At 40.2% G+C, this 25,069-nt stretch overlaps 2 protein-coding genes across 4 annotated transcripts; one reads left to right on the forward strand and one right to left on the reverse strand.

Annotated features, from left to right (window-relative positions):
• Positions 1-4,627: 4,627 nt before the first annotated feature.
• LOC139344837 (schwannomin-interacting protein 1) lies at positions 4,628-13,871 on the reverse strand. 3 transcript variants are annotated; one of them, XM_070983240.1, is made up of 7 exons: positions 13,676-13,871; positions 12,446-12,639; positions 11,071-11,171; positions 9,472-9,553; positions 8,936-9,049; positions 8,611-8,728; positions 4,628-7,843 (listed from the first exon to the last, which is right to left on the reverse strand). In XM_070983240.1, exons 2-7 carry the CDS (start codon positions 12,629-12,631, stop codon positions 7,749-7,751), a joined length of 696 nt encoding a protein of 231 aa, XP_070839341.1. In that variant the 5' UTR covers positions 12,632-12,639; positions 13,676-13,871; the 3' UTR covers positions 4,628-7,748. The 3 variants fall into 3 exon arrangements, with proteins under 3 accessions (XP_070839341.1, XP_070839342.1, XP_070839343.1); XM_070983241.1 differs by having other exon boundaries at positions 13,672-13,830; XM_070983242.1 differs by lacking the exon at positions 13,676-13,871 and adding an exon at positions 13,032-13,093.
• Positions 13,872-16,254: 2,383 nt separating this feature from the next.
• On the forward strand, positions 16,255-24,753 carry LOC139344430 (P2R1A-PPP2R2A-interacting phosphatase regulator 1). The gene is made up of 9 exons (XM_070982600.1): positions 16,255-17,052; positions 19,273-19,357; positions 19,458-19,514; positions 19,953-19,999; positions 20,084-20,141; positions 20,323-20,387; positions 20,484-20,530; positions 21,447-21,531; positions 21,625-24,753. The coding sequence occupies exons 1-9, from the start codon at positions 16,952-16,954 to the stop codon at positions 21,746-21,748; spliced, it is 669 nt and encodes a 222-aa protein (XP_070838701.1). The 5' UTR covers positions 16,255-16,951; the 3' UTR covers positions 21,749-24,753.
• Positions 24,754-25,069: the final 316 nt, after the last annotated feature.

Below are 25,069 nucleotides of genomic sequence, written 5' to 3' on the forward strand. Positions count from 1 at the left end.
TGCTGATGAAGACTGTGTTTCGCTCAATTAGCCCCTCAATCATTAACAAAACTTTCCGGAAACCTCTCTCCATTTATGAAGCCTTTCTGTACAGCAGGTAGGTGGTTTGTTCCAGCTGTTGAGGCATTTGGTTCATGGTCAGTAGACATAAAGAATATGTAATCAGAAAGTAGGATATGGCCATTGTACATTATATATGTTTTGGGATGAATTTTGGTTAAGTGCAGATAACATTTTTATGATTTAACCCATTAATGGTCTTGCGAATATCTGCAAAACTAATGACACCCCCACCAGCCTCAGCTATACCTCGTGTTTACCGCTAATTACCTTGGGAGCATACTATACTACACTACACTGTACTAAGATGGTGAACATGGTAAACATTGTACCTGCTCAACAACAGCACATAAGTATTGTCATTATAGTCCCGTTGTGGGCGCTGGTGGCGTGTCCTCCACCATGCCTTCGGTGCCTGCTGCTCAAGGAAAAAAGGGGGCCTTTCTGTGTGGAGTTTGCATGTTCTCCCCGTGTTCACCCGGGGTTTCCTCCTTAAATAACCCCCACTAAAAACATGCAAGAAGATCACCACCGACTGGTGACTGGTGACGAAAGAAAGTCCCCGGGCGCCGCTGTTGGCGGGCAGCTGGCAGCCCACCGCTCCGCTCAGGATCGACAGACCAAGGATGGGTCAAACGCGGAGAATTAATTTCACAAAAAAGCATGACGTGTGCATGTAATGTTTGTGGTGCATGTATATGTAAAGCTGTGATAATAAAAAGTGCGTTCTTCTTCTTCTTAATATGTTAACATTAGCATTTATGTCAAAGCAACACTGTGCCTAAATACAGTTTCACAAAGCTGCCTGTTTAGTCTGACCAGAATTTGCAAAGATATTCAGTTTATTATCAAATAGAATAGAGAAAACAGAACAAATCCTCACACTGGGGACTCTAGAAACTAGAGGATGATTGGTCAAGGGATTTTGAATCCAGGGCAAATGGATTGAGATGTGGATACTTGAAAATGTTTCTCCTTTCATCCAGATCCTCAGATCTAACTGGTTGTGGGGAAGTCCTACACATTTAACCTCTGTGGAGTTGTTATCAAGGTCATGGATACCACCTGGTTCGTTAGTGCTCCTGTCTGTTGTAAAGGCAGTCCTTAGATATTGGAGTCACCTGAGGCCTGGTGTAAACGGCAGTCGTTGGGGTTGTCACATGAGGCCAACTGAGCAGTTGTTAAATCTCCTGGGAAGGGCTGGTGGGGGATAAGGAGAGTAGTAGACCTCCTCCTCTGTTGAGGGATGGCTTCTCTACTTCTCTCCACTTTATTTTTCAAGTATCTACAACCAAGTCCAGTGGCCCTAGATGCAACCTTGGATAAGCATGACCTGAATGACTGAGAATCTTCACAGACATAAAGAAAGATCAGCATTTGTGCTTTAAAAATGACTGAAACTATTACTCAGTTATGAGAACTTTTGTCAGTTATTTTTCTGTTGGTTGAGTAATCAATTATTCAATCATTTCAGCACTTCTATTTTTGTACATTGACTAAGATGCCACAGCTGGATTTACCTTATTGGTTAACCTTGTATGAAACATTTGAAATCTGTCCAGTTAGACCAGTTTGAAGCATTTGAACTGTAAAGACTCAACTAAACCTGAATTAAAACAGTTTGAATCAAGCGAAACTGCTGCTTTCCGCCAATCCAGTACCAGTATTTCACATTCAGAAGATCATTCTGGACCATAGTGAGTTTGGCCTTACCTTCAGTTGTCCTCCTTGTTCTGATTGTCCTCTTGGTCTCATCGGGTCTCGTTGGTGGAGTTGTGGCTCAGAAGTGTCTGTTTCAGGGCCGAAGGGTCTCTTGGGGTTTCTCCTCTGACCTTCAGCTTCTCTGTAAATAATTGATTAGCGTTCATTCAGTCAGAACTGCAGGAATGAAACCCTATACAAGGACTGCAGAGGAAGAGGAGGAGGCGCTCACGGTGCAGCTCTGAGCTGTTCGCTTTTAATAGTACACACCGGCCCTTTTTAGCAACTGAGGATTTAAAAAAACATTAAAAATAGTTCGTAAAGAGTTGAGGGCTTTGCTCTGAGGTCTTTTGTATTTAAATCCCAATGCTGCCAAACATTTGTCAGATTAATCTTTTGTTTAATTGCAATTTATTTACTGTTGTATTGGGTCTTACGTTTGTACATCTGGATCGTTAACAGGAAAAGTAAATTAGCTCAAGGATAATTGTGCTATAAATGTGTTGAACTGCTCTGCACACAGTCCTTGCTAAAACGACAAACTAAACCACTAACACCAGTTTGGAGAAAATAGTCATGGACTACACATTTAAAACACAGAAGGTTAATAATATGAAACTCATTTTCAAAGAGAAAACAAATATGCAAAGGTTTATGTTCTTGAGCTCCTGAGGCAATATTGCATTAAAAACGATTAAAATGAATATGAGCTAAGCATGACCAAATATAAGTAATACTTTAATGAATCCTTTCTTTTTAATGCACATGACATACAGACCTTTAATCAATAACTGCTATTTGAGACAAAAACAATAGACAATAAAGCTGCTTTTCTGCAAAATAAAAATATAAAATATAAATCACTTACCATCTCTTCCAGAGAAGCTGCTGAAGCTTGTGTCTCACGTCCTCCTCCTCCTCCTCCTCGCTCTCTCTCGTTATCTGAGGCTTTAATTAGAAATCAAAGTGAATACAGTGAACACATCAGCCCCTCCTCCTCTACCTCCAACCCTGCTGCTCCGTTCATTCCATCATCATCATCATCAAGAACAACAACAACAACTCTAATTCCTATGGTAAATACTGAGACTGGCTCTCTGACAGTGAACACACAGTCAAAGAGCCACCGATAAGGCACTGTGAACAGTGAACAGGTAGCACAGATATGAATAAATACAGTGAGGGTTAAGACATCAAATCACTCTGACATTTAAAAAAAAAAAAAAAAAACCTGCAGCAAAAAACAAACAAACAAAAAAAACTCCTCTGTATGTGACTGCTACAGTGCAATTGATCCAACATAGCCAACATGGCTAATATGTTAGCAGTTGTTAAGATTGTGCCTGTTCAAACCCAAGTGTTTGACTGCATATTTTAGCAACAAACAGGCAACGTGTTTCTAGGCTTTTCTTTTAGCTTGCTAACTTAGCTAGCTAGCTTTTGAATACTAGTTCTCAATCCTAGCCTGCCAAAAGTATAACACCAATGCTGCTTCACATGCTCCATGTAGACAACCCCAGACGCTAGCTTTAGCATTAGCTCAGCACTTACAAATGCTTTTTTTAAAACTGGTTTTAACACTAAAATGACAACTTTATGTAATAAAGTTTGACTGCGGCTTTTGCACAATACAAACAATAAAAGGAACTGATTGGACAGCCACTTCCTGCAAGGAATACTTTTTTTACTGGAAGGATATCCAGCAGTTTTTTGTGCAGTTTTTCCTTACCTGAGCTGAGGGTCATGTGTTGTACAGACTATAAAATGCTTTGATACAAATGTATAATTTGGAAGAATTTGGAAATATATGTTCATGAATACCATGATTAAACAATATCCGCACACTCAGCTGAGCTTTATCACTGTTTTAACCACGGATCAACAACTCTTATACTCTGTAAAATAGCTTAGCTTGTGCTACATAACGTATACTAGCTAAAGTCACAGATATTGTCACAAAACTGGCTGATGTTTCCAATTCCAATTCTTCTTGTCCTGTGAAAACAATGTATCTCCACATGTGTTGATTCTGAATGTTTGTGATAAACTGAAGGATGAAGTGTTCCTTTATGGGTTGAGACAATTCTACCTCAAAATAAACTATTTAAAAACCCTCTTGGATAAGTTGGAAAATGCATCATCACAAAGCTGAAAAACAATGTTTTTTCTGAGTTCATGAAACATTTTAGAGATACGAGGTTTGCACAGGACAGCAGCACTGCAAACATACAATGATCTTATAGAATATGATGCATTGCTGTAGATTAAATTAGTCAACAGTATATAAAGTAGTTAAAATTAGCTCAGCCTGAAACGTCTTAGTAAAATGCAGCACAAACATTAATGTAGCAGTAATGTTAATCCAAAAACGTCAGATATAATAATAAAACACTGCCAGGGAACATTTTACTGCAAAACAGCTACTTTTACTTCTCATACTTTAAGTAAATTAATACATACTGTTTTGCTGAGTACAGTTTTAAATGCAGGACTTGTCCACTGTTGGTGGAGTATTTTCAAGCAACATAGCTGTGGATTCTTTACATTCAAAGTGTACGGCTTCATTTGTTGAGCCTTTTTCTGATTACAGTGAAATGAAAAACATTGATGCAATAAAGTGGATGCCATAAAGTGTATCTTAGAATTAATGTTTACATTTACAAATCCATTTGTAAATAATTGTATTTACATTTTAAAATATGTCTACAAATACTCTTTAAGTCACAGATGAAATGAAATAAAAAACAATAACTTGTCAGTTTGTTACCTCATTTTTAGGAGCATAAGCACAAAATATTACTATTGGACAGTTTTGAAATCTCCCTCACAGTATGATGTTTCAGGAAGAAACACATTAAGCTTGTTTAAAAATGCAATTTTAATGTGACTTTAATCTTTTTTATATGTAAGTAACAGAGACACATTTCCTTTGCAATAGATTGTCTTCCATGAATACAACACTGAGCTCCTTATCACAAATCAATGTGAAAAAAGTGGATTTGATCAGTTTCAAAATATCATTTCTTTGTTAGGCACTAGAGGACATTGCTAGTGGTGGTTAAAAGCCACATTTAAATCATCTAAATATCAATGGCTCGAGTATAAACCAAAGGTAAATTACTGCAGTCAGAATACAACTTCACATCCTTAAAAAAAGTTCTGGAAGTTGATGTTTAGGTGGCAACATAAACATCGATTTAAAAGAAGAAAACATCAAAACAGGGCAGCAATATTTCCTGTGCATCATCACATATACTTGACTACATTAAGCGCATTATTCCCTTGCATTTCTTATGAGTAAACAATAATGTAATCAATGACTGTACCTGAAGTGTTTAGCATTAGTTAAAGAGGGATGCCACCAAAATTAAGAACTGTTTTATTTTTTCTGTATTTAGGTAATATTACAACAATACAACTGCTTGCTTTTTTAACTTTTAAAACAAATGGACGGCCATGTTACATTTGCTCAGTCATGACAATATATATCAAAATTCAAAATAAATATGTGTATCTTTTATTTGCAACAAATTTTGGTGAAATTCCCCTTTTGTTTTTTAAGTAAAAGTAACAAAGTATAACAACCAACATATCAATGCATCAGTTAAGTTGAGCTTGTCTCGCTACACATGCTGTATGAGTGTAATGTTCCCTTGTTATAATAACAAGTAAGTAAACACAATAAAACTTAAATAAGTTAGAATCCCTCATTTGCATATAAATGTATAGATAACTCTGATCACTTCTTTTGTCTCACTTTCATAAAAAAAAAAGATTGAGTTGTACAATATGGACTTTTCTATTTGTGATAAGGCTAAAAAAAAACTCTTACAGACTTCACCACAGCATATATGTGTCCAATATTAAAGTTCAATGCAGAAAGAATGTCAGAACAAGATTGTTTGAACGTGTAAAAAAAAGAGCAAACTTCAGTTGCTCATGAAAACCGACCAACATTGTTTTCTAAACTTGTCTGATGAAGAAGTCATGTAGCTCATGAAGGGTTTTTGTTATGATTAACACATTGCTCTTGTTCCTACATGCCTGAAGTGCCTGACGTCTTCTGTTTTGTGCAGGACTAAGGATTTCATCTCTGTTTGTTTTTTGAGTATATTTTAAATCCCCTGAAAAGCTGGTTTGAAATCTTTCTTTTTCTTCTATCTCGTGAAATGTTTATGACTAAATAAGCACCAATTAGCAGTAGCAGTAGCCTGGCAACAAAAAAAACACAACTGTCATCAGATTCAGTTTCAAACTTAGCTGATTGGTGCACAGACAAACAAATACTGACATAAATCTATCGTGAAATAACCAAAACTACTTTAACTTTGGCACAAGATAGATCATAGTAAGAAACTGATTGGGAAAATAGGTTGTGAGGTCCTTTAAGATTCCCCCTGGATGTCATAACTGTCTTTAAAATCCAGATTGTTGTTCAGCGATTGCTTTTTTAGTGTCATACATTATGTCAGCCCAACATGTCCTCTAATGATAGTAATGCTGATTGTACTTTCATGTAGGTTCACTTAGCATTTTGGAAGAATCCATCCCTTTTCTACTACGTATCCAGGGCCATCTCATGGTGGTAGCAGGCTAAACAAGGTAGTCCTGTCGTCACTCTCTCCCAAGGCCTTCCCAGGTCTGATGAGATAAATAATCTCTCTAGGCTCTAGTCTATCCTGGGGTCTCCTACCAGTTGGATGTGCCCACAGAAACCTCCAAAGGAAGACATTTGAGAGGAGCCAGATGTTGAACCTCAGCTTTTGATGTGAGGGAGCAGCAGCTCTACTCCGAGGTCCCTCTGGAAGTCTGAGCTCCTCACCCTATCTCTAAGGTTGAGCCACCACCCACTTCTGCACTCAGCTCCCTCTGAACCACAACAGTACGGTCCATCACCCAGATTACTGCTGTCCCCAGACCTTCACCCTCACTGGTGAACAGGACCCTGAGATACTTCAACCTCACCTTGATTTGGGGCAACAACTCACTCCCAACCCTGATGGAGCAATCCAATCAGACGCACTGAACTCCAAGTCATACTGAGCCAGTCTGATAATAAAGTAGCTAAGCTGCATGTCTGAAAGGGGAACTGTGAAATACACTGACAGAAATTCAACACCACATCTTGCCCATCATTAACAATCATTAACTGTCACCTGCTAATAATCCATTCACGAAAAATGAGGGAGCTGGCCCCCCAATCTACTAACCCTTTATATTTAGTATGTGTAAATGGTGTCATCAGAGAGGATGGTTTAATTTCTGACCCCCTTTGTCAAATTACAACCCCCTCACCGCCCTTCTGGGCCTCTAATGTTCAGGTAGAACCACTGAGACTAGCCACAAGCTTGAAAACAGTGGTCCTGAGGAGCTTAACAGATCAGAGATCTAACACTACTCAAACTAAATGGTTGAGTGCAGTTTAGAGGAAATTATGACAAAATCCAGGAGCTTGTTTTTGTCATTCTTTACAGGCCTTGTAGCTCTGGCTAGTTCATCACTGTCCTCAGTAGCCAGAAACTGACACAGATGTTGACGTTTGGATTTGGCTTCCAAACAATCCACCCGAAACCTTTGTTCCTTTGTTGATTTGAAACTGACTCTCTGTCTGTTCAAGGTTATTTCTTCTCACATCAGTTGACGCAAACGACTTTTCCTTTGGACACGTGTTGAAATCTCATCCTGTCGTTGACGTAATTCTGTTAGTTTCAAGTTTGTCATTTGTCATCAGTTTTGAAGTCAGGGCAATGCTGCACAACTTTCTGTCATTTTCAGGTGATTCAATTCCTTTTAACCTGATCATCCAGTTGTATTTCCCTCTTGTTGTCCTGAATGCTGGTGATTTGTCAGATAAATTAGCAGGTCAGCTAACATTTTATTGAAGTAAATGGCTCCTGGGCTGACATCAACGAGCAGCCCCACCTGGTCCCAGAGTGGACAAATGTTTGTCTCAGTTGTGTGGACCGTCCCAGTCTGTGGTCCTGGTCTTAGGTCAGGTCCTGCACATCAAGCAGCATGGCATCCTGTTTCGTCCTCAGCTGGTCTCGTACCAACAGGTGGGCCACCAGCTCGGAGCTCAGAGCTGGAAGAAAATCAAAGACAGAATCAAAGAGTAAGTGATGCATTGGTACTCTGTTGTAGGCAACAACGTTTCCTTACGCTAAACACAAGTGACCAACAGCTAACCAGCTCAGAACAAAATGGAATTTGTTATTCTGCCCTTTTTCAGCACAAACATGAATATTTGGAACATATTAAGTTGTGGGAGGAGTTACCTTGGGGCTCATATTTAACAACTGTTTCAGGGTAGGAATGAAAGGTACAATATGTAACATTTCTGCATTAAAAGATTTTAGAACAACTAGACCTATGTTATATAGTTTGTTGAGTTGTGTACTTAAATTAACCCAAATGTTTACAATGGTCAAAACATAGAGAAATCTGTATTTTTATTCAAGGTGATGGTGCGTTTCATTGGGCATCGTATCCCCTTTGGTCCTCTAGCTGCTATAACGTCTGCTGCCCAAACTGAAAAAACCTGATTTCTCAGAAACAGATTTCCAGGAAACTCCAAGTGTTTCTATGTGGAAGAACATTGAGGAAATCACGTCAGTCACACGTCACAGTTGGAAGTTTCTCAGAACATTTTGATGCTTTTTCTCCTTGTGGTTGGATTTCCATTAGAATCCATTATAACACAGCGGCTGTCCATGAAGGAGCAAGACACAGCTTCTCAGAGCCACCTTCCAAGACTGCAGAGGGTGTGTCTGATAGTTGAACTATGTATGTGTGTGTGTGTGTGTGTGTGTGTGTGTGTGTGTGTGTGTGTGTGTGTGTGTGTGTGTGTACCATGTACGTCCTGTTGAAGTGATGCTCTCAAACTGCTGAGCTGCTGCAATGAACACTTTTGCAGCTCCCAACGCTCCAGATGTTTCCTCTTGGCAACACCACTGCTGCTGGCCAGATGCTGCAACACACACACACACACACACACACACACACACACACACACACACACACACACACACACACACACACACACACACACACACACACTTTTTTGATGATTGAATTTTTTCTTTGTTTTGTTTGTTTCTTTTCCTTCTTGCTTCTGCACTTCTTACAAAGAATGTTCTTTCCTTCCCTCCCTCCTTCCTTCTTTCCTTCCTCTTACCTCCTTCTCCTTCTGCTCAGCCAGCAGTTTGTCTCTCAGCGTCCTCAGAGCAACGGCCACTTCCTGTTTCAGCCCAGCAGCATGGCAACCATTGCCCCCTGTTTCAATGGAGACCTGATGGAGATCTAAGGTCAGTGGTCAGATCACTGGAGAAAATGCTTTTGTTGAAGCTGGACCAAAGTCTAAATTTTTGAAATGATTACAAAGACGTTGACCAATTCTGTCAACAAATAGCATGAAAATAACATTTACAAACATCAGAACTTTTCCAAAGATCAAAAATTACACAAGTATTCATGGACTTATGAAGCTGCACATTTGGAACTGATTCTGTAGAGACCAGTCTTGAGTTTCTGTGCTCAGATTTGGCTGAATAGAAGTTCATTTCCCCACCATGATAATTCTACCGAAACAAGTATTGTTCCTGTATTTGTACTGAAACTCAAGTATTGCATTGACACATTTAAATATTTAACTGATACCCAGCTGTAGTCAGCAGTGATGTAAAGAATACACAACACCCGTCAGAAAGGGACCTTTTTGTTGCTTCCTTCCTCCTCGTCTTCACTGTCGCTGTTGTTGATGAAGCACAGCTGCAGGTTTCTGTGGTTGTGAAATCTGTTAACAGATAATAAACATCCTGAAGCTTCAGCAGATGGAGAGCTGATGCTTCAAGTAGAGGACAGTTCGCATTCAGTGCGCATTCTGAGACGTTCACATCAGAGCTTCATGCTTATGTCCTTTTGTCACCATCCGGCCTCAGAGTGAAGCAAATTTTCCAAATTAAGCTTAAACAAAATTAGAAATTAACCATTATCATGATTCTAGTTTGCAGTTAACACAAATTCTGATTCTTCTCTCAGTCATTTTGTGACGTTTTGAATTGTTTTACAGATTTCACAAACACATTCTGTTGTGCTGAAATGATTAAAAGAATAATCAATGAACTGACACTTGCTGGTTCCAGATTCTTAAACGGTTTCTAATTTTATATAATCATAATGTATTAATATAATGATACGCTGTGTATAGTATTTTTCTTAACACGTTAGTAAGTCTTTTACAGTCAAAACAACAAAGCAAAATAGAGAAAAGTGTAAAATCTAACTGAAATAAGAAAACAAGACAAGAGAAGAATATTAATAAAACACACACACACACACACACACACACACACACACACACACACACACACACACACATATATAAACTGCAGAGACCGTAAATAAGCCTGGTACAAAAGAAATAGCTGTGTTTGTGTTACTGAGGTGCTGATTCAGCCTCGTGGTCATTCTGAGATCATAGTTTGTGTTTTTGTTTTTGTTCACAGACACTTGGAGACACAATGTGGTCAAATTCAAACTATGGGTGTAGGAAGTGGGGGTGCTGAAATCAGGTTTTATAAAAACCATCAGTAAATAAAATAGTTTAAACTTACATGCTTTCCCCTTTCACACCCCAAGATTTACTTTGTTTTTATCCATTTATTTTCCTATATATTAATCCATTATTATATTCCTCATGATGCAGACTACACTGCAGACCAGAGTCTGTGCTCACACTGACAACAGACTGACCGCTGCTTCACGTGACAATCTGTAGATCCACATCATACCCAGTGGTCTCCTGTCTGAAACATCTGCACCTTCTCTCCTCATGCATTGGTTCAGTCTTCTTGTCTGTTTAGCTGCCGTGACAAACTGAATACTGTTGTCTGCAAAATGTTCTAAAAGTAGACATAAATGGTCCTGGATATTTAAATTAATACCAAAACCATGAATGTGCCGCAGCATTTGTCTTCCAGCCTCCAAAAAGACCTCGGACTAGAACCACAAATTACAACCCTGATCTAAAAAAGTTGGGACTCTGTGGAAAACATATTTAAGAACAGAATGCAATCATTTATAAACAAACAGTGTTTACCAATAATAATTTTACAAAGTGTTCCTGAGCTCATGTACTAATCTCCTTTATCCAATCATGGATAAATGGTGAACTTCGCTCCATCCTCGCTTGTGAACGACTGAGCCTTTCCAGGATGCCCCTCTCATACCCAATCATGAAACTATCACCTGTTACCACTAAAACTGTTGTAAAGAAAAACTGAACATTATGAGCTGAACTGTGTACATTACCTCTGTGTTACTCGACACCTTCTGAAGTCTTCCTCGTCTTCCTCCCAGACGTCCCCCCACACTCCCCCTTGACTCTCCTCCATCGTCACCCCTGTCCCTCTCTGCAGGAAGACAAGTAGGCACAATTATCACAATAAGATCCCAGACAGATTATCTGACAACAAATGATCAGTTAACCTGGTTTTATTATTTCTGAGGACTTTCCTGTAGGAAAAGGAAAATTAGCAAAATAATTCACTGATGAAAGAAAAGCCCTTTAACGGCAGCAGACAGATCAGAAATCAAGTAAGAAAAGACAAACGGTCTGAATAGAAGCACAGGCAGGTCTGATCTGAGGCCATCTACTGAAGCTCAGAGGGAACTGGTGTTGGGACGTTTTCACAGTTATCATTATGCCACCCGAGAATGCAGAAATATGCAGCAATGATCCGCAGAGCATCTCTGTAATGTGAGGGTTGCTGAACCCTCCCACTCGTCTCATTTTCGCTCCTTCCACAGTGTGAATTACAAACTGTGTTCGGTGGATTTATAGCCACAACAAACATGTTCTCATCCCTTCTGGAATGTTATCAGACCGAGACAAGAATACAAACGATGAAGGAAACAGCTGAAATAACTAAGAACTCAAATAAAAGAGTTCTCCAGTGATTTGACTTGCATGACGTACAGAGAGAGTTTAAATAAGACTGAAAATACACCGGAGCCTACATTTCCCATAATACACCTGCAGAGCATCCGGCTGAAGTCATACAGGCAAACTAAGTGCGAGGGGTGTTTTCCCAATTCTCCGCTTTTCTTCTTGTTTTCAGCAGGAACAAGCAGTGAGCACAACATTAACAGAACTATTTTTAGAGTGTCAGTTTAACTTTCGCTGAACGTATGAGAAGCTGTCATGGCAGAAAAATAAATACAGTTTTAATTCCTCATGTTGGTAATTCCAGTTTTGACCAAACAAGTACACAAATCAAAACAAAGCAGGGAGGTTAAGTATACGGAGGCTGCAAACAGTGTTCACATGACTTAAACTGTACTACACTCAAACTATAAACTCCTTTAATGCCCAGCTCGACTTCCCGTGTAAAAAATACAACCTCACAACTTCCCATCAGGCTGAATCTGAGGCGCAGACTCATGAAAACCAGCAAAGACTGAGCAGGAAAAGTCTGCATGAAGGTGTGAAACTTTTCTTTTCAGTAAACAGAGTCGGCCCTCCAGTAAGAGCTCAATGTTAACTCTCATCAGGGAGAGAGGACACCAAGCCTTATGGGAAAAGTAGTCTTTTTGGGGAATAATACCACTAAACTGCTAACCTTGCTGGGATAACTGAACCCCAGCTTATCCAGGAAATACCAACACGTTTGTCTGCATGGCTGACCTTTGACCTTTCCCTCCTCTCCTGCTCCTGTTTCTCCAACTCAGCTATCCGCTGGCTCAAGTCCTCCCAGTGCATGATGGGAAGGCTTGAATAGTCCACAGAGCTCGCCGCTGCGATGTGATGAAGCCCTTTCTCCTCCTCCTCCTCCTCCTCCTTCTCCTCGGCCGTCTCTTTCTCTCCATCCATCCTCCTCTCTGAAAATAAACAGGATAGGGTATAACGATGACCAAAGCCTTTCAACGACTCAAATATGTGTTTTAACCTCCTCCTGGTTGAGAATACATGAATAATAAATCAACAGTCAATAATCTAACTGAAACTGAACCAATTATTTTTGAGGTGTGGGGATTGAAATTTACAGAAAAGGTTAATTTAGTTAATACTGTTATAAGTTAGACTATAATAAGGTTTATCTTGTATCATAATATTTAAAATGTAATCTTATAACTGTGCTTCTTCGAGCTTTCCTGTGTACAGAGGTCGAAGAAATATTTTGACTTTTTAGCAAAACCTCAATATAGAAATAGTCATTTAACAATAAAAGTCCTGCATTAAAAAATGTAGTATGTTCATCAGTGCAATTTACTGATACTGTATTAAAAGGTAAACTGGGCAGACACGGTAACCCATCAGTGATCCTGTAAACCTGCACAAAAACACACAAAAATCCTTTAATGGCTGGAGCCTGCATGAATCAACCTATTATTAAACTCAGACAAGTCGGTTTGGTTGACTATTACTAAATGCAACCTGTCCTTAAATACTCTTAAAACCCCATGCTACTAACACTTCACATAGTATGTTGTTAAAAAGTGAGTCATATGGATTTAAAGAAGATGTTTGGGACATTTAAGCAGTAAGGTGACAGTGTTTTCGTTTGTGATTTAAGTTAAACTCTTAAATTAGGTTAAAAAAGAATATTCATACTGATTTGATGAGATATTGGTGTGTATTTTATAGCAGTAAATGAATTGGTATCTATCTATTGAATGTAGTGAGTTGTAGCCTGGTTCAAGGTCCTTCTCTTCTGCACAGTTTAGACAAATTACAGTGAGTCTGATCAAAAACTTACTTCAAGTTTAACAAAAAATAATCTTAATCTCGATTACTGACGTTATTTAAAGTCTCTCTCAGGTCGGTGGAGTTGAAGTGTCCCCGCAGCAGCCCGCCTGCTCTGCCCGAAGTTGTTTACCAGCAGCGGGGAGACCTCGCAGAGTTTTACCCACCTACCAGTCACATCCAGGCGCCCCGGATCCCTCCGACATGCCGCCGTCCAACAACCGCGGGTCCCTTCGGCCCGCCCGCTTCGCTTTGAGGGCTGACCGCGGCGCGAAGCTACGGACGTTTTATTGAAGCATTAAAGAAAAGTTAAAGTAACAGTGGCTTCTAACTAGTTTCACTCCGTCTGAAGGAAGACAGGACCTTCCCTTTTCCTCCTTCCTCCCCCTTCCTCCCCCTTCCGCTCTTCCCATTTTAACCTCTTGGCTTCGGCGGAGCGACGGAGGCTTGAACGGGTCCAACAGCGGCAGCACTGAGCCACAGCAGCCCGCTGCCCGTAGTCACTAGTACTGCTAGCAGCTGTTGGATCAGTACTTTAAGTACTTATGTTGGTAACAGCAGTTTATTTGAAGGCCAAGTCCAGGCCCATTTGACAAGAATCAATCTCAAAATAAACCTTTTTTTTTTTTTTTTTAATTTCATTATATGTCCTGTAGTTTTCATCCCAGCATTACGGTTCACTGTCAATAAGATATCATACAATCAGACTCGAGTGGAAAAGTTCCATTGATTTGACATCATGCATCAGTAAATGTGTTACATAAAAAAGTGAAAAAAATCTCAGTGGATTTACATCAAAATGGACTCCAAAGGCATCCACAGTAGGCTATCTGCAGTAGGAGAGAATTGTAACAGCAGTATTCACTGTAGTAATCCCGATAAAGTAGTAATACCTGTTGTGACGGTGGCCAATGTGCATTATAGCAGCTGTACTAGTGTTCTTAATTTACTAATGGATCTACAGAAAACACTGAATCCAGGTCATGACGTGATTACAAGACCAGTGTGTAGGATCTAGCGGCATCTGGTGGTGAGGTTGCAGATTGCAACTGACTGAATACCCCTCGCCTCACTCTTCTCTGTGGTGGCTGCTTGAAGCATGAACAACACGAAAGGCACTCTTTACAGCCACTGTTTGATTTGTTCCTTTGGGGCTACTGTATGGCAGTGCAACATGGTGGGCTCGGTGGAAGAGCTTCCTATAAAAATATAAAGACTAAACACTGGTTCTTTAAAATGAGAAATAATTTTCAGCATGGCTGCAAGAACAGAAAATGGCGTGAGGCCAGGGGGTATCACACCACTGTCACTAAATCCTACACACTGGCCCTTTAACCATTATACTAAAGTAATACAATCATAGCACATGTTGCTTTGGTTGTTATACCGATTTGAATTTATGTATAAAGTTCTATATATTTCTATATTTACTACAACTGCATTGTACTTGCTAGTCACAGTCAGTGGTGGAACAATTACTCAGATCCTTTACTTTGTAAAAAAGTACAAGTAGCAATAACATGTTGAAAATACTCGATTACAAGTAATGCAGAAAAATGGCCTCTACGAGTGTAACTTAATTATTATACTTTATTATTATTATCATTATTTTTATTATTATTATTATTAGAAATCATTGTACTATATTATTAATTTATGATAACCTGTAGTAGTTTCATAGTTTTGTGTGTAAAAATCTTAATATGCAAAGTAACTAAAGTTGTCCAGTATTTGTAGTAGTATTAAAATGGAAATATTTAAGCAAAGTACAAGTGCCTCAAATGTGTACTTAAGTACAGTACTTATGGAGCAAATGTACTTAGTTACAGTACATTCCCCCACTGGTCTGTGTGTGTGTTTTTCATTGTGGAAACAATGAAACAAAACCGGCAGTGAAGGGGTTAAGGCCGAGCCTCCCGGTGTCCTGTTACACCATTTTTTGGAGATGACGACTCAAAGCAGATGGAGGATTTTTGGGATTCTGCGAGAACAGCACACAGTTTAGTGTCACAACAACAAAGAAAACATCAAAGTATTCCAATATTATTCCTTTATATACTCTGTCATGAGTTTACAATGGCATCAAGTTCACTCTGTGATTCTGTTTTCTATGATATTCTTATAATATTCCTGTTGGGGGTTGTTTGTGTCTGGTTTATAGCTTTATTTAGGTGGCTTGTAAGCGACTCTCTCTGCTCAGGGATCACCATATTACTGCAATACATACAATTTTACTTATGTTAATCTTATTGTACTTTATTATAAGTATACTTCCTATAATATCTTTGTTCAAAACTTTTAATCATAGTTTTAGCATATTATGGATGCCGAGGGTAGAGTTATCCAAGTCATTGATTTACATGAGAGCTGAAACAATTAATTAATTAGTCAGTCAACACAAAATTGATCCAGTTCAATTTTGATAACGGGGTGATTGCTTTCAATTTAACTGATTAATTCATTTCTCACCATTTTCAGACATTTTACAGATTAAATTCTGAATTTAGTTATTGAAATAATAAATAATTTTGATCAAACATACTGACTGATTTGACTTATTTAAACCATGTGCAAATGTATGAGCACTTTGTGTTTTATAGTAAAACAAAGATAGAACTGTGACACAATCCAAAATAGCTTTACAAACGTCAATAATCATAAATTCAACTTTATTCATTGTCTCTAAATGAAAGATAGTGTCACTTTCTCACTTCTTGTCTGTCCTCTAGACTGCAGTTCTCCTTGTGACCAGAGAGAGGCGCTGTTTTCACAGTTGGTGAACTACCTCTATTTGGTCAAGGACTATGTTGTAAAAAATCTTTCAAACTGTTAATTATCTGTGATTCTTTGACCCTTCCTGAGTTCTGTTCGGCGTGTTTGGGGCCTGTGAGACCGACTCTCCCTGAGGACTGTGTGACCAGCCCGCGTCCGCCTGTTTCGGACAGCTGCATAGCGGTTTTCTGATCTCTGACTGGAGGTTTTACTGCAAACCAAGTTAGCTCAAGAGCTAATCCTAAAAGTCACGTCACCTGCGTGGACTCGAATTAAAAGTTTCACCGCACAGCCGGGACAGCCGGGTGAGTTTGAACTATATGAACGTACAAAACTTTATCTTGGGTGTTTTTGCGCGGGGTTCGTATTTTATCTCGCTTTTACGCAGCCATTAAATTTGCGTTGGAGACAGCAGCAAGTGAAGCGTAGCTGCGAATAATAAATGACGGTCTGACCCGCAGTCAGACACGAATAAGCTGTTTTTCTGAGGGAAATGCGGTAGAGAGAGGACAGCTTCGGTGTTCAGCCCGCTGACTTGGCGGCTCTGGGTTTGCTGCTCGTGAGGCCTGCGGGTCGGGCTTCCACCGGGCTTGAGTAGAGCCCGACGCCGCCGTCGAAAGGTCGGAGGCCGGCAGTTGGTGCTGCCACCGCCGGCCTGGGCCTGCGGACCAAAGTATGGAACGGATGGAAGTGGACCAGTGCGCAGGCGCAGCTGGCGGGGCAGGAGGCGGGGCACTTCGTAGATCGAACAGCGCCCCCATGATCACCAGTGTCAGGTCAGTGGTATTACATCTACTAGTGCAACACCGAATTGTCTTCAAAGAATATTCCTTTTATATTTGCCTTGTGTATAGGGAGCCATTGGCAGGTGATAAAGTACGACTTTGAGCACAGTCTAATGCTTAGGGAGCCACTCTTTAATTCGGCATAAAATGCATCAAGCAGTACTTGTGAAATTAAATTTTGACTCCACTGCATTGACAACTACAGATTCTGATTCAGATTTTACATACAGAACATATGCTGGCATAAAATCTGATGATTTGTTACGTATTAGACCTCTTAACAGTTAGCAGTAGTTTAAAAGTTGTAAAAACGCATGTTGCGATTGCATGTCTGAGATGTTGAGGTTTTTTTTTTTTCCTTTGGATTGAGGTGAAATCTGCTTTCACCAGATCTGAAATATATTGTGTAGTGTCCACTGTATCAGTCTCAGCAGAACAAACAATTGGTCTAGCTCACTGTCAATCATTATATCTATAGCCAAATGCAAAGCAAAATGAGAACAAAATGTGTTATTATGATGGTCCAATTTGACACGAGCATCAAAGTTTGGCTGTGTCCCCTTGTACTTCATTTTGTTAGAGGCTGTGAAGAGCTCAGTGGATAGTTACCTCTGTTATTTACTGGTTATGATGCTTTTGTAAAAAATTCACCCTCAAGGGGTTGACCATTGACCCCAAGTGCAAGTCAAGTGGAAGGTTTGATTTGAGTTCAACCTAGGGCTGGGCGATATGGCTGAAAACTTTATCACAATATAAGTGTTTTATATCGGTCGATATCGATAATTATTGATATTTTTATGACCTATTTAAAATAAGGACCAGGAGAAAAGTACATTAAATTTAAACATTTTTATTTTAAATTGAACCTTCCTCTGATTATAATCCCCTCAGCTATCAAGGCAGAAAAGAAAGGAAATGTCAACACAACCATGGAAAACACTCAAATAATAAATGTAAAAATATAAACAGAGAGAAACCTTAGAACTTTTTTCTGCAGGTTTAGTGCAGCAAGTTCACAAGCTGATTCACTTTCTGGTGAATAAAATGTTTTCAGATATGTGCAGTGTTATATGTGTAAACATAGCAGAAACTGAGGTAGACTTGACATCTGTAACATACAAACAAACATGATAGACAGTACAGTAAGATTGATTGAACTATAAAACCTGCAAAACTACGAAACCAGTCTTGCATAATTTACAGACCACATTGGTCTGACTATGGTCTGACTTGTAAAATCCAAAAAACTGCCATACCGGCGAGCTGACTTTCCGTTTTATCGACAATTTCTTCACTCGCTGCAGGACTTTATATTTCTTATCTCACTCCTCGCGAAGAATCAAACACGAGACAACGAGATGGCGCAATCGAACTTGATACTGTTACATGATTGGCGTGTTAGCGTGTCGCTCCCACTGCTCAGTGATTACTCCCTACGTTGCTTGGTCAGCTGAGAGCGAGTGCCTTTGTTCATGCAACCAACCTCACTTCGCAACTTCAGGTTTCTTCTGACGAAGAAAAAAAATTACCGAACGTTTTATCGAACGCATTTTTTATTGATATTGATTACGTGTCTGTCGTGAGACATATCATTATCGTTTTATTGCCCAGCCCTATTAAACCTGAGTAAAAGTTACTTTGAATAAATCTTTGTTGTTTTACTTTACAAATTCCCATCTGTTTTATTTATCAGGCTGTTGTGAGCTCATAGTTCCTGTCAGTTTCACCAAAAACTTCACCGATGTCACTGATGAGTTGTGTAACTGTTGTGTAATCAGCACAATTCTGCTAAAAAAGCATTTTGCAACATTTATTCTACGTTTATGTAATCCACCATAAATCTATAACACCACTATTTACATCAGATTATTCTTGATTTTCAGATCTGGTTCTTCTAAAAAAAGAAAATGCGCAGGTTTATAGATTTAAACTTTGGTCTCGGACTGAAAGGGTTAAACTCAGTCTACAAACTGTTCTGGTTCATCTCTAGCTACACTGTTTCCTACTGAACTGTCAAAAACTGAACTTTCATAAAGTCACATGTTTAATTTAGGACGGACACTGAGCCAGTTACAGAGACAGAGAGACTGCGAGCAGCTGAAAGGTTGACATGTCGAGTTAATCTTATGTCCTTAAAGACTCTTATCTATGTGTTCTACATGTCTCTCTTACTATATGTCTATAAATCTGTTGTTGATGTCTCTCTGTCAGTGATGGGATGACGGTTTTCAGTCCTGTGTCCTCGGCTCGATACAGACGCAGCAGCGTGTCCATCAACCCCAGCTGCCCTTCACAGGTCAGTGTGTTTAACATTGATGACAAAGTTCCTGTCCGGTTCAGACTCTCATTAACCTGCTGACTCTCATCGGTTGTTTCTCTTTCTCCTCCTCCTGCAGCTCCTCCCTCTCTCTCCTTTCTCCCTGACCGGAGACAGACTTGACCAGAAGAGGCAGGTGAGGACAGACAGAGTTCAGACTTCTTCCTCCTCCACAACATTTCTCTGTTCATCTCTTTTCACTCTGATGACAAATCACAGCATGATTACAGGTTGAAAATGAACCTGGAAGTGTCGAGTGAGATTAGTTGGATCATACTCATAAAACTAAATCCTGATTAAAGGGTTCAAATAGAATCCAGATCAGACTATTCCGACTGGATCAGAGCAGATGATTTGGACTGAATCTGGATCAGAAGGTTCAGACAGATGAGACTCCATCTGAGTTGGTCAAATGAACTTGACAGGGACTTTTAGGTGATACTGAGATGTTGCCTTTATTTGAGGCAGTTTAATTTGACAGTGAAGACAGAGAGTAGATGGGGTCAAAGGTCAGCAGAGGTGTGAACCTCAGGTCATCATGGAGGTTAATAACAGCTGTTTGTGTTCAATGCAGGAGGAGAATATGGAGATGACGCTCAGAGGGAGTCTGCAGAGACTAAGGTACAAGACATACACTAACACTGTTCAGCTGTTTGAAGTTTAAACCTAGTCTAACTCACACCCCCCCTTCTCTCTCTCTCCCAGTGCTTCCAGTCTGAACCCAGTTCCTCCAGTCAGTCAGTGGCACGACCATGCATCAGCGGTAAGCATCTCCATACCTGCTTCTTCTCCGTCTGCCTCTGATTTTGATGGTGATTCCTGAGCATTCTACTCTCCAAGTTCATTTCTAGAATGCTAAGGCTCATGGGTATTGTAGTATTTAAAGCACAGAGGGTTCAGATTGACTTTTTTTTTTTCAGTTTTTTCAACCTTTTTTTCTTCAGTGGTTCGAGTCACAGGACAGCGGCGTCACGCCCAATTCCTCCCCAAGTCCCACCAGGAGGTTCAGGTACCTGAGAGAAAAACCTTTTCATGGTTTATTCTGCATTTAGTGGAAGCTCCTGTTTGACTCAGTCTACCTGCGTATCTGTTCACTGTCCAACAGACCAGCAACTGTGAGGTGGCCTGCATTAACTCCACTCAAGAGAAAAGGTAATTGACTAATGTGTGTGTTGGGCATCAGATCATGTCCAGATTTAAACCTGAAATAGCTGATTGTTGGAAACAAGCTGTAAACACAACACTGACATATTATGTCGACATGTTGACCTTGCTGGAAAGCAGTTGTCTGTTTACACGCCTAGTGGTGCCTGAGCAACATTATCATTTATTTGGAGGTGTGTTATTGTGCACCTGATGACTGTAAGCTCAATATTCACTCTCCTTTTAGCTCAGCTTTTGGTCTTCTGCAACTACCAAGGGAAATATTTTGTTGCTCAAAAACACTTTGATAGCAATGAGACTGAACCCAAAATAAAAAGTTGTAGGCAGTAAAAGCAAAACAATGAATTAACAAATGCACTGTGAGCAACACCTTCCACATACAAGTAGCCTTTTGTTCCATTATTAATATGAAAACATAAAAGGTAGAAAGGCTTCTTCTTCTTTCCACCACTGAGAACCAATGTTATTCATTAAATGTGAACACATTTAAAAGGAGCACTGGTCTTCTGTTGTAGTAAACAGCAACATGTGATTGTAAAACGTATCATTGCTGACTGCCAGTCAGACTCTCTGTGACTCTCTTTGATGCCTTTTGCTTCTCGCCTTTTGAAATTTGAAACATGGCAGTCTGCAGCAGCATGGCTGGTCTGTGGTATGCCTGGACTGACCTGGCCCCTCCTTCCAAAACATACTGCTTATTAGACAACCAGCTTATCTGTTCAGACCGGAAAAGCACAAAGTAGAAAACAACATTTGTGCGGCAAAGTTTTTGAAGAAAAAAAAACAAAACAAACAAACTTCACATTCAGCTTGCCTGCATTCTCCACGGCAGCCTTCTTGTGCACCACCTACAGTGTTTTCCAGTGTTTCTGCATGTACATTTGTGAACCTCTGTGTCTCTCAGGAGGGCTGGAGTCTGATGGACCCCCAAAGAAGCTTTTTGTTGCCGGGGTAACAGATCCTGCCAACCGCAGTAGCTACACGGTTAGGTGAGGATCACCTTGAGCAAACATCAGTCATATTAGTGTCAAATTCTAAATGAATAATCATGAATAAAGCTCCTCCCTGTTTCTCCCCCTCAGTGTCTCTCAGTCGGCGGCAGACTCCCCTCCTGCTGGAGGCGTCAGTCCTCAGTCCAGTCCTCTGTCCCTCTCTCCTCCCCCCTCCTTCACCCCCTTCACTTCCCACCAGCACCCTGGACACTAAAACCCACCTCAGCCCCCTCTTGTCTCAGAGTCATGACCCCGTCACTGTGGGCGCAGACCAGCAGCTCCAGAGACAAAAAAAAAAAAAAAAGCTGGAGTAACATCAATCATCATACCTTATTTTTGTTCCAATCACCTGCCAGTAACACTGTAAATCCCGCCTCCTCCTGCGACCACATTGGATGGACAGAAGAATTACAGGAAGGAAATGAAGATCTGAGGGCTGAGACAGATCTGGATGTAAAATTCCTCCGCCTGGTTTTCTGCTCTGAGTGGCTTTATTTTCATGGAAAGTGTCTGTTTTGGATTCTGGGATTTTTTTTTCAGCCCGGAAGATTCAGACAGAAATTTTTCTTGAAGTTTCTGATCTTCTCTCCAACTGTTCCTATTGGTTGGTTGGATATTTCACCAACTCAGTTTATTAACTGCTCCATCGCTCTTCAGTTAATCCCTCAGAGGTTCCACCATGTCGGACTGTGCTCGGGCAGGACTCCTTCAGAGGGCGCTACGAGGTGGGAGTTCATCCTGTGACTGAAGGTTCGTAGGATGAATCCAAATCCTCCCCCTCAAATTAAATGGTTTACAGAGGACTCATCATCAGTATCATCGCTTTTGGGAAACTGAAGGCACACAGGTGGTGTTGTCAAAGCTGGAATTAAACATCTGTGCGCATAAATGCCTGTCTAGCCTGACAGAAAAAGGTGTTATGGGTAACTGTGGGCAGCTGATGAGCCACAGGCATACCTCCCAAATCCCAACGTGTCTTGTGGACCTGGACATCAAAGAAGCGGCTTAGATTAATTATTATTAGGCTGACTTAGATTCATTACGGAGAGGAATAAAATGCAATTGTTACAGAAGTTGTACTGATACAGCGTGAAAGGATGAAAGAAAGAAGCACACAAACGTCGCAGAACGACCCGCGTACAGCCAGAAGTCTCTCTGAGAACGTGGAAGTCAGAGCCTAAAATGGAAACGGCTCATTTTGCTGCTTCTTGGATGGATAAAATAACGGGGCTGCCCATTGGTGGACTCAGCTCAAGTCCAGTCTGACCAATCAGTTGTCGCTGTTTATGAAGTTCCAGATCTTCTCTGTTCAGCTAGTTGGAGGTTCGGAAGTTCTAATAAGGTCTTGAGTTGTAATCAAGACGTAGTCGCAGGAGACGACAAAATGTTTACAGACTGTTGATTAGAGTCGTCTCTCTAAAGGAGTCCAGGCTCTTCAGGAACATTTGGTTCCACCTTCAAGTATGTAAACGTATTGATCTTTCTATCAGGAAGACGTAGAAATCATCTATTCAGACCTGGTCTGGAAGTTGAAGTTTAAAGTGTTCGTGACTGTTGGATCTGTCTTAGAACTTAAATCAGTCAACCGCTATGATGCACTTATTGTACATCATACAGTTTCTATCATTTTGTATTAGAACGTCTGCTGAAGATGGTGAATTTTGCATCTTTAGTCTACAAAACATACAAAAACCTGAATATCCAATGAAATACTTTAAAAACAATCCATATGAAGGGGAAATAGCTTTTTGTGAGGCCAAAACTGATGGCTGTTGAGTAAGATGAAAACATGAAATTCAGCCTCTGAACAAAGTTTCAGTCACTGAAACCTAAGATTTTTGTGTTCTAGCGAAAAGCTGTAGTCTGTCTCGGCTGAGTCACGCTGACTGAAGCCTCCTCGTGTTATCAGAAAAAAAATGGCACAGGTCAATTATTTGTCAACAGTTTGTTCAGCTTTGGCCGATGGTTTCACTGTGGGAGGACGGTTTTCTCACGGGGTGACTGGTTTTACAAAGTGGCTCTCAGTCAGCAGAGCTGTAAAGAACTTGTGGTCTGCAGCATCACGTCTGTTTGTTAATAGTGTATCTATATGTGAATATTGAGAGTCAGAGCAACTGATGTGTGCTCAGTTTTCCTCAGCCTGCAGTGTTTGATTGTACATATTGAATCTGCAGGAAGCGACCGCACTCTTCCCTCCTCAAGGTGCATTTATGCTTTTACTTTTCCACTTCCTGGTTAGTTTTCTCCCTGACTGACTGACTGACTGACTGACTGACTGACTGACTGACTGACTGACTGACTGACTGACTTCAGTCTCTTCTACTTGAAATCAGCCATGTTGTCCATGAGGGTCATCAGATTGGTTAAAGACAGTTCGATCATCATAGAAATCCCTGTACACCATGGCGAATCCTGCAGTCGGCAATCATTCTTACTTCCTCTGGGTTTTCCTCTCACGAATCTATTACATTTATTTTGAAAAAGGTTTGTCAACCTGTATTTATTACCTGAGTTACAGCAGTTCATTTTATAAGACCAGGACCAATCTTGGTTTTTGTGTTAACAGCTCTGGCGTTTATTTTTCGACTTCAAAGAAATCCCCTTAACTTATAGTCAAAGATAATCCTAAGGCTGGGCAATAATTTAAAATGAGCATTTATTGAATTTCAATCATCTGGCTCCGCACACATCCCCACGTTAGTCTCCAGGTTTGCTCAGACAACACTCATCCTTAAAAAATATTATTTCTACTTCAATAAGCAACGATTTACCAATGTGGATTTTTTAATTATGTCTTTGTCTGAAATAATTGTAATGATTCAATACGAGTGCACAAAACTGACTTCCCTGAGTCGGGGATGCACGTAGCCGTCTCACCGAGGGGTCGGAGGCGCCGGTGGTTCGTGGGTGAGGCTTTCAGAAATGAACTGCGGTTCTGCTTCCAACTTTTGCACTTGCACAGTATTGTACAGTTTTGTATTATCATTCATCATTGTGCCTAAACATGTCATCATATTTTGGAGGCGCGACGGTCAGGTTGTTTATCCTCATGTGTCGATTTCAACATCAGATCTGAGATTTTACTTCCTGCGCTGACAGGAGTCTCTTTTTAAGAAGGACCTGGTCTTTTGTAATCACCTGGCCTGTCACCCGTGAGATATGTTTGTACATAGGGTCTCTATAAGCTCTTTTTATAGAAGTGTCTTTATGCCCCCCTCCAAAAAAAACCCACAAAAAAAACATTGATATATTTTCCGTTGTCATGACTTTGCACAGTTCGTTAGACCATTTTAATCTCCTCTTCTGTTACGTAATCAGTAACATATCAGTGAACAGTACTGCTAAGTTGTGTTGCTTTTTCTGTTTTTCCTGCTTTATTTCTTGACATGTTACCGCCTCTGTGAGTCTATCCTGTTTCAGAGAAATGCACTTTAAGTTGAGCATAATTCCAGATAATTTGGGGTCAGTTCAGACCCCTTGCTCAGTTCCATACACGCATGGTGAAAATCTAGCTTTAAAACATCCAAGAAGAATG

The sequence above is a fragment of the Chaetodon trifascialis genome, chromosome 16 (assembly GCF_039877785.1).
Source record: "Chaetodon trifascialis isolate fChaTrf1 chromosome 16, fChaTrf1.hap1, whole genome shotgun sequence".
Lineage (NCBI taxonomy): Eukaryota > Metazoa > Chordata > Actinopteri > Chaetodontiformes > Chaetodontidae > Chaetodon > Chaetodon trifascialis.

Bases quoted from the DNA above. Each gene is read 5' to 3' on its own strand.
- LOC139344837 (XM_070983240.1), bottom strand. From the start codon at position 12,631: ATGGATGGAGAGAAAGAGACGGCCGAGGAGAAGGAGGAGGAGGAGGAG. The intron at 11,172-12,445 runs GTCAGCCATGCA...GTCTTCCTGCAG, and splicing joins AGAGGAGGGAAAGGTCAAAG to AGAGGGACAGGGGTGACGAT. The intron at 8,729-8,935 runs GTAAGAGGAAGG...TGTGTGTTGCAG, and splicing joins CTGAGCAGAAGGAGAAGGAG to CATCTGGCCAGCAGCAGTGG.
- LOC139344430 (XM_070982600.1), top strand. From the start codon at position 16,952: ATGGAACGGATGGAAGTGGACCAGTGCGCAGGCGCAGCTGGCGGGGCA. The intron at 17,053-19,272 runs GTCAGTGGTATT...TCTCTCTGTCAG, and splicing joins CCCATGATCACCAGTGTCAG to TGATGGGATGACGGTTTTCA. The intron at 20,388-20,483 runs GTACCTGAGAGA...ACTGTCCAACAG, and splicing joins AGTCCCACCAGGAGGTTCAG to ACCAGCAACTGTGAGGTGGC.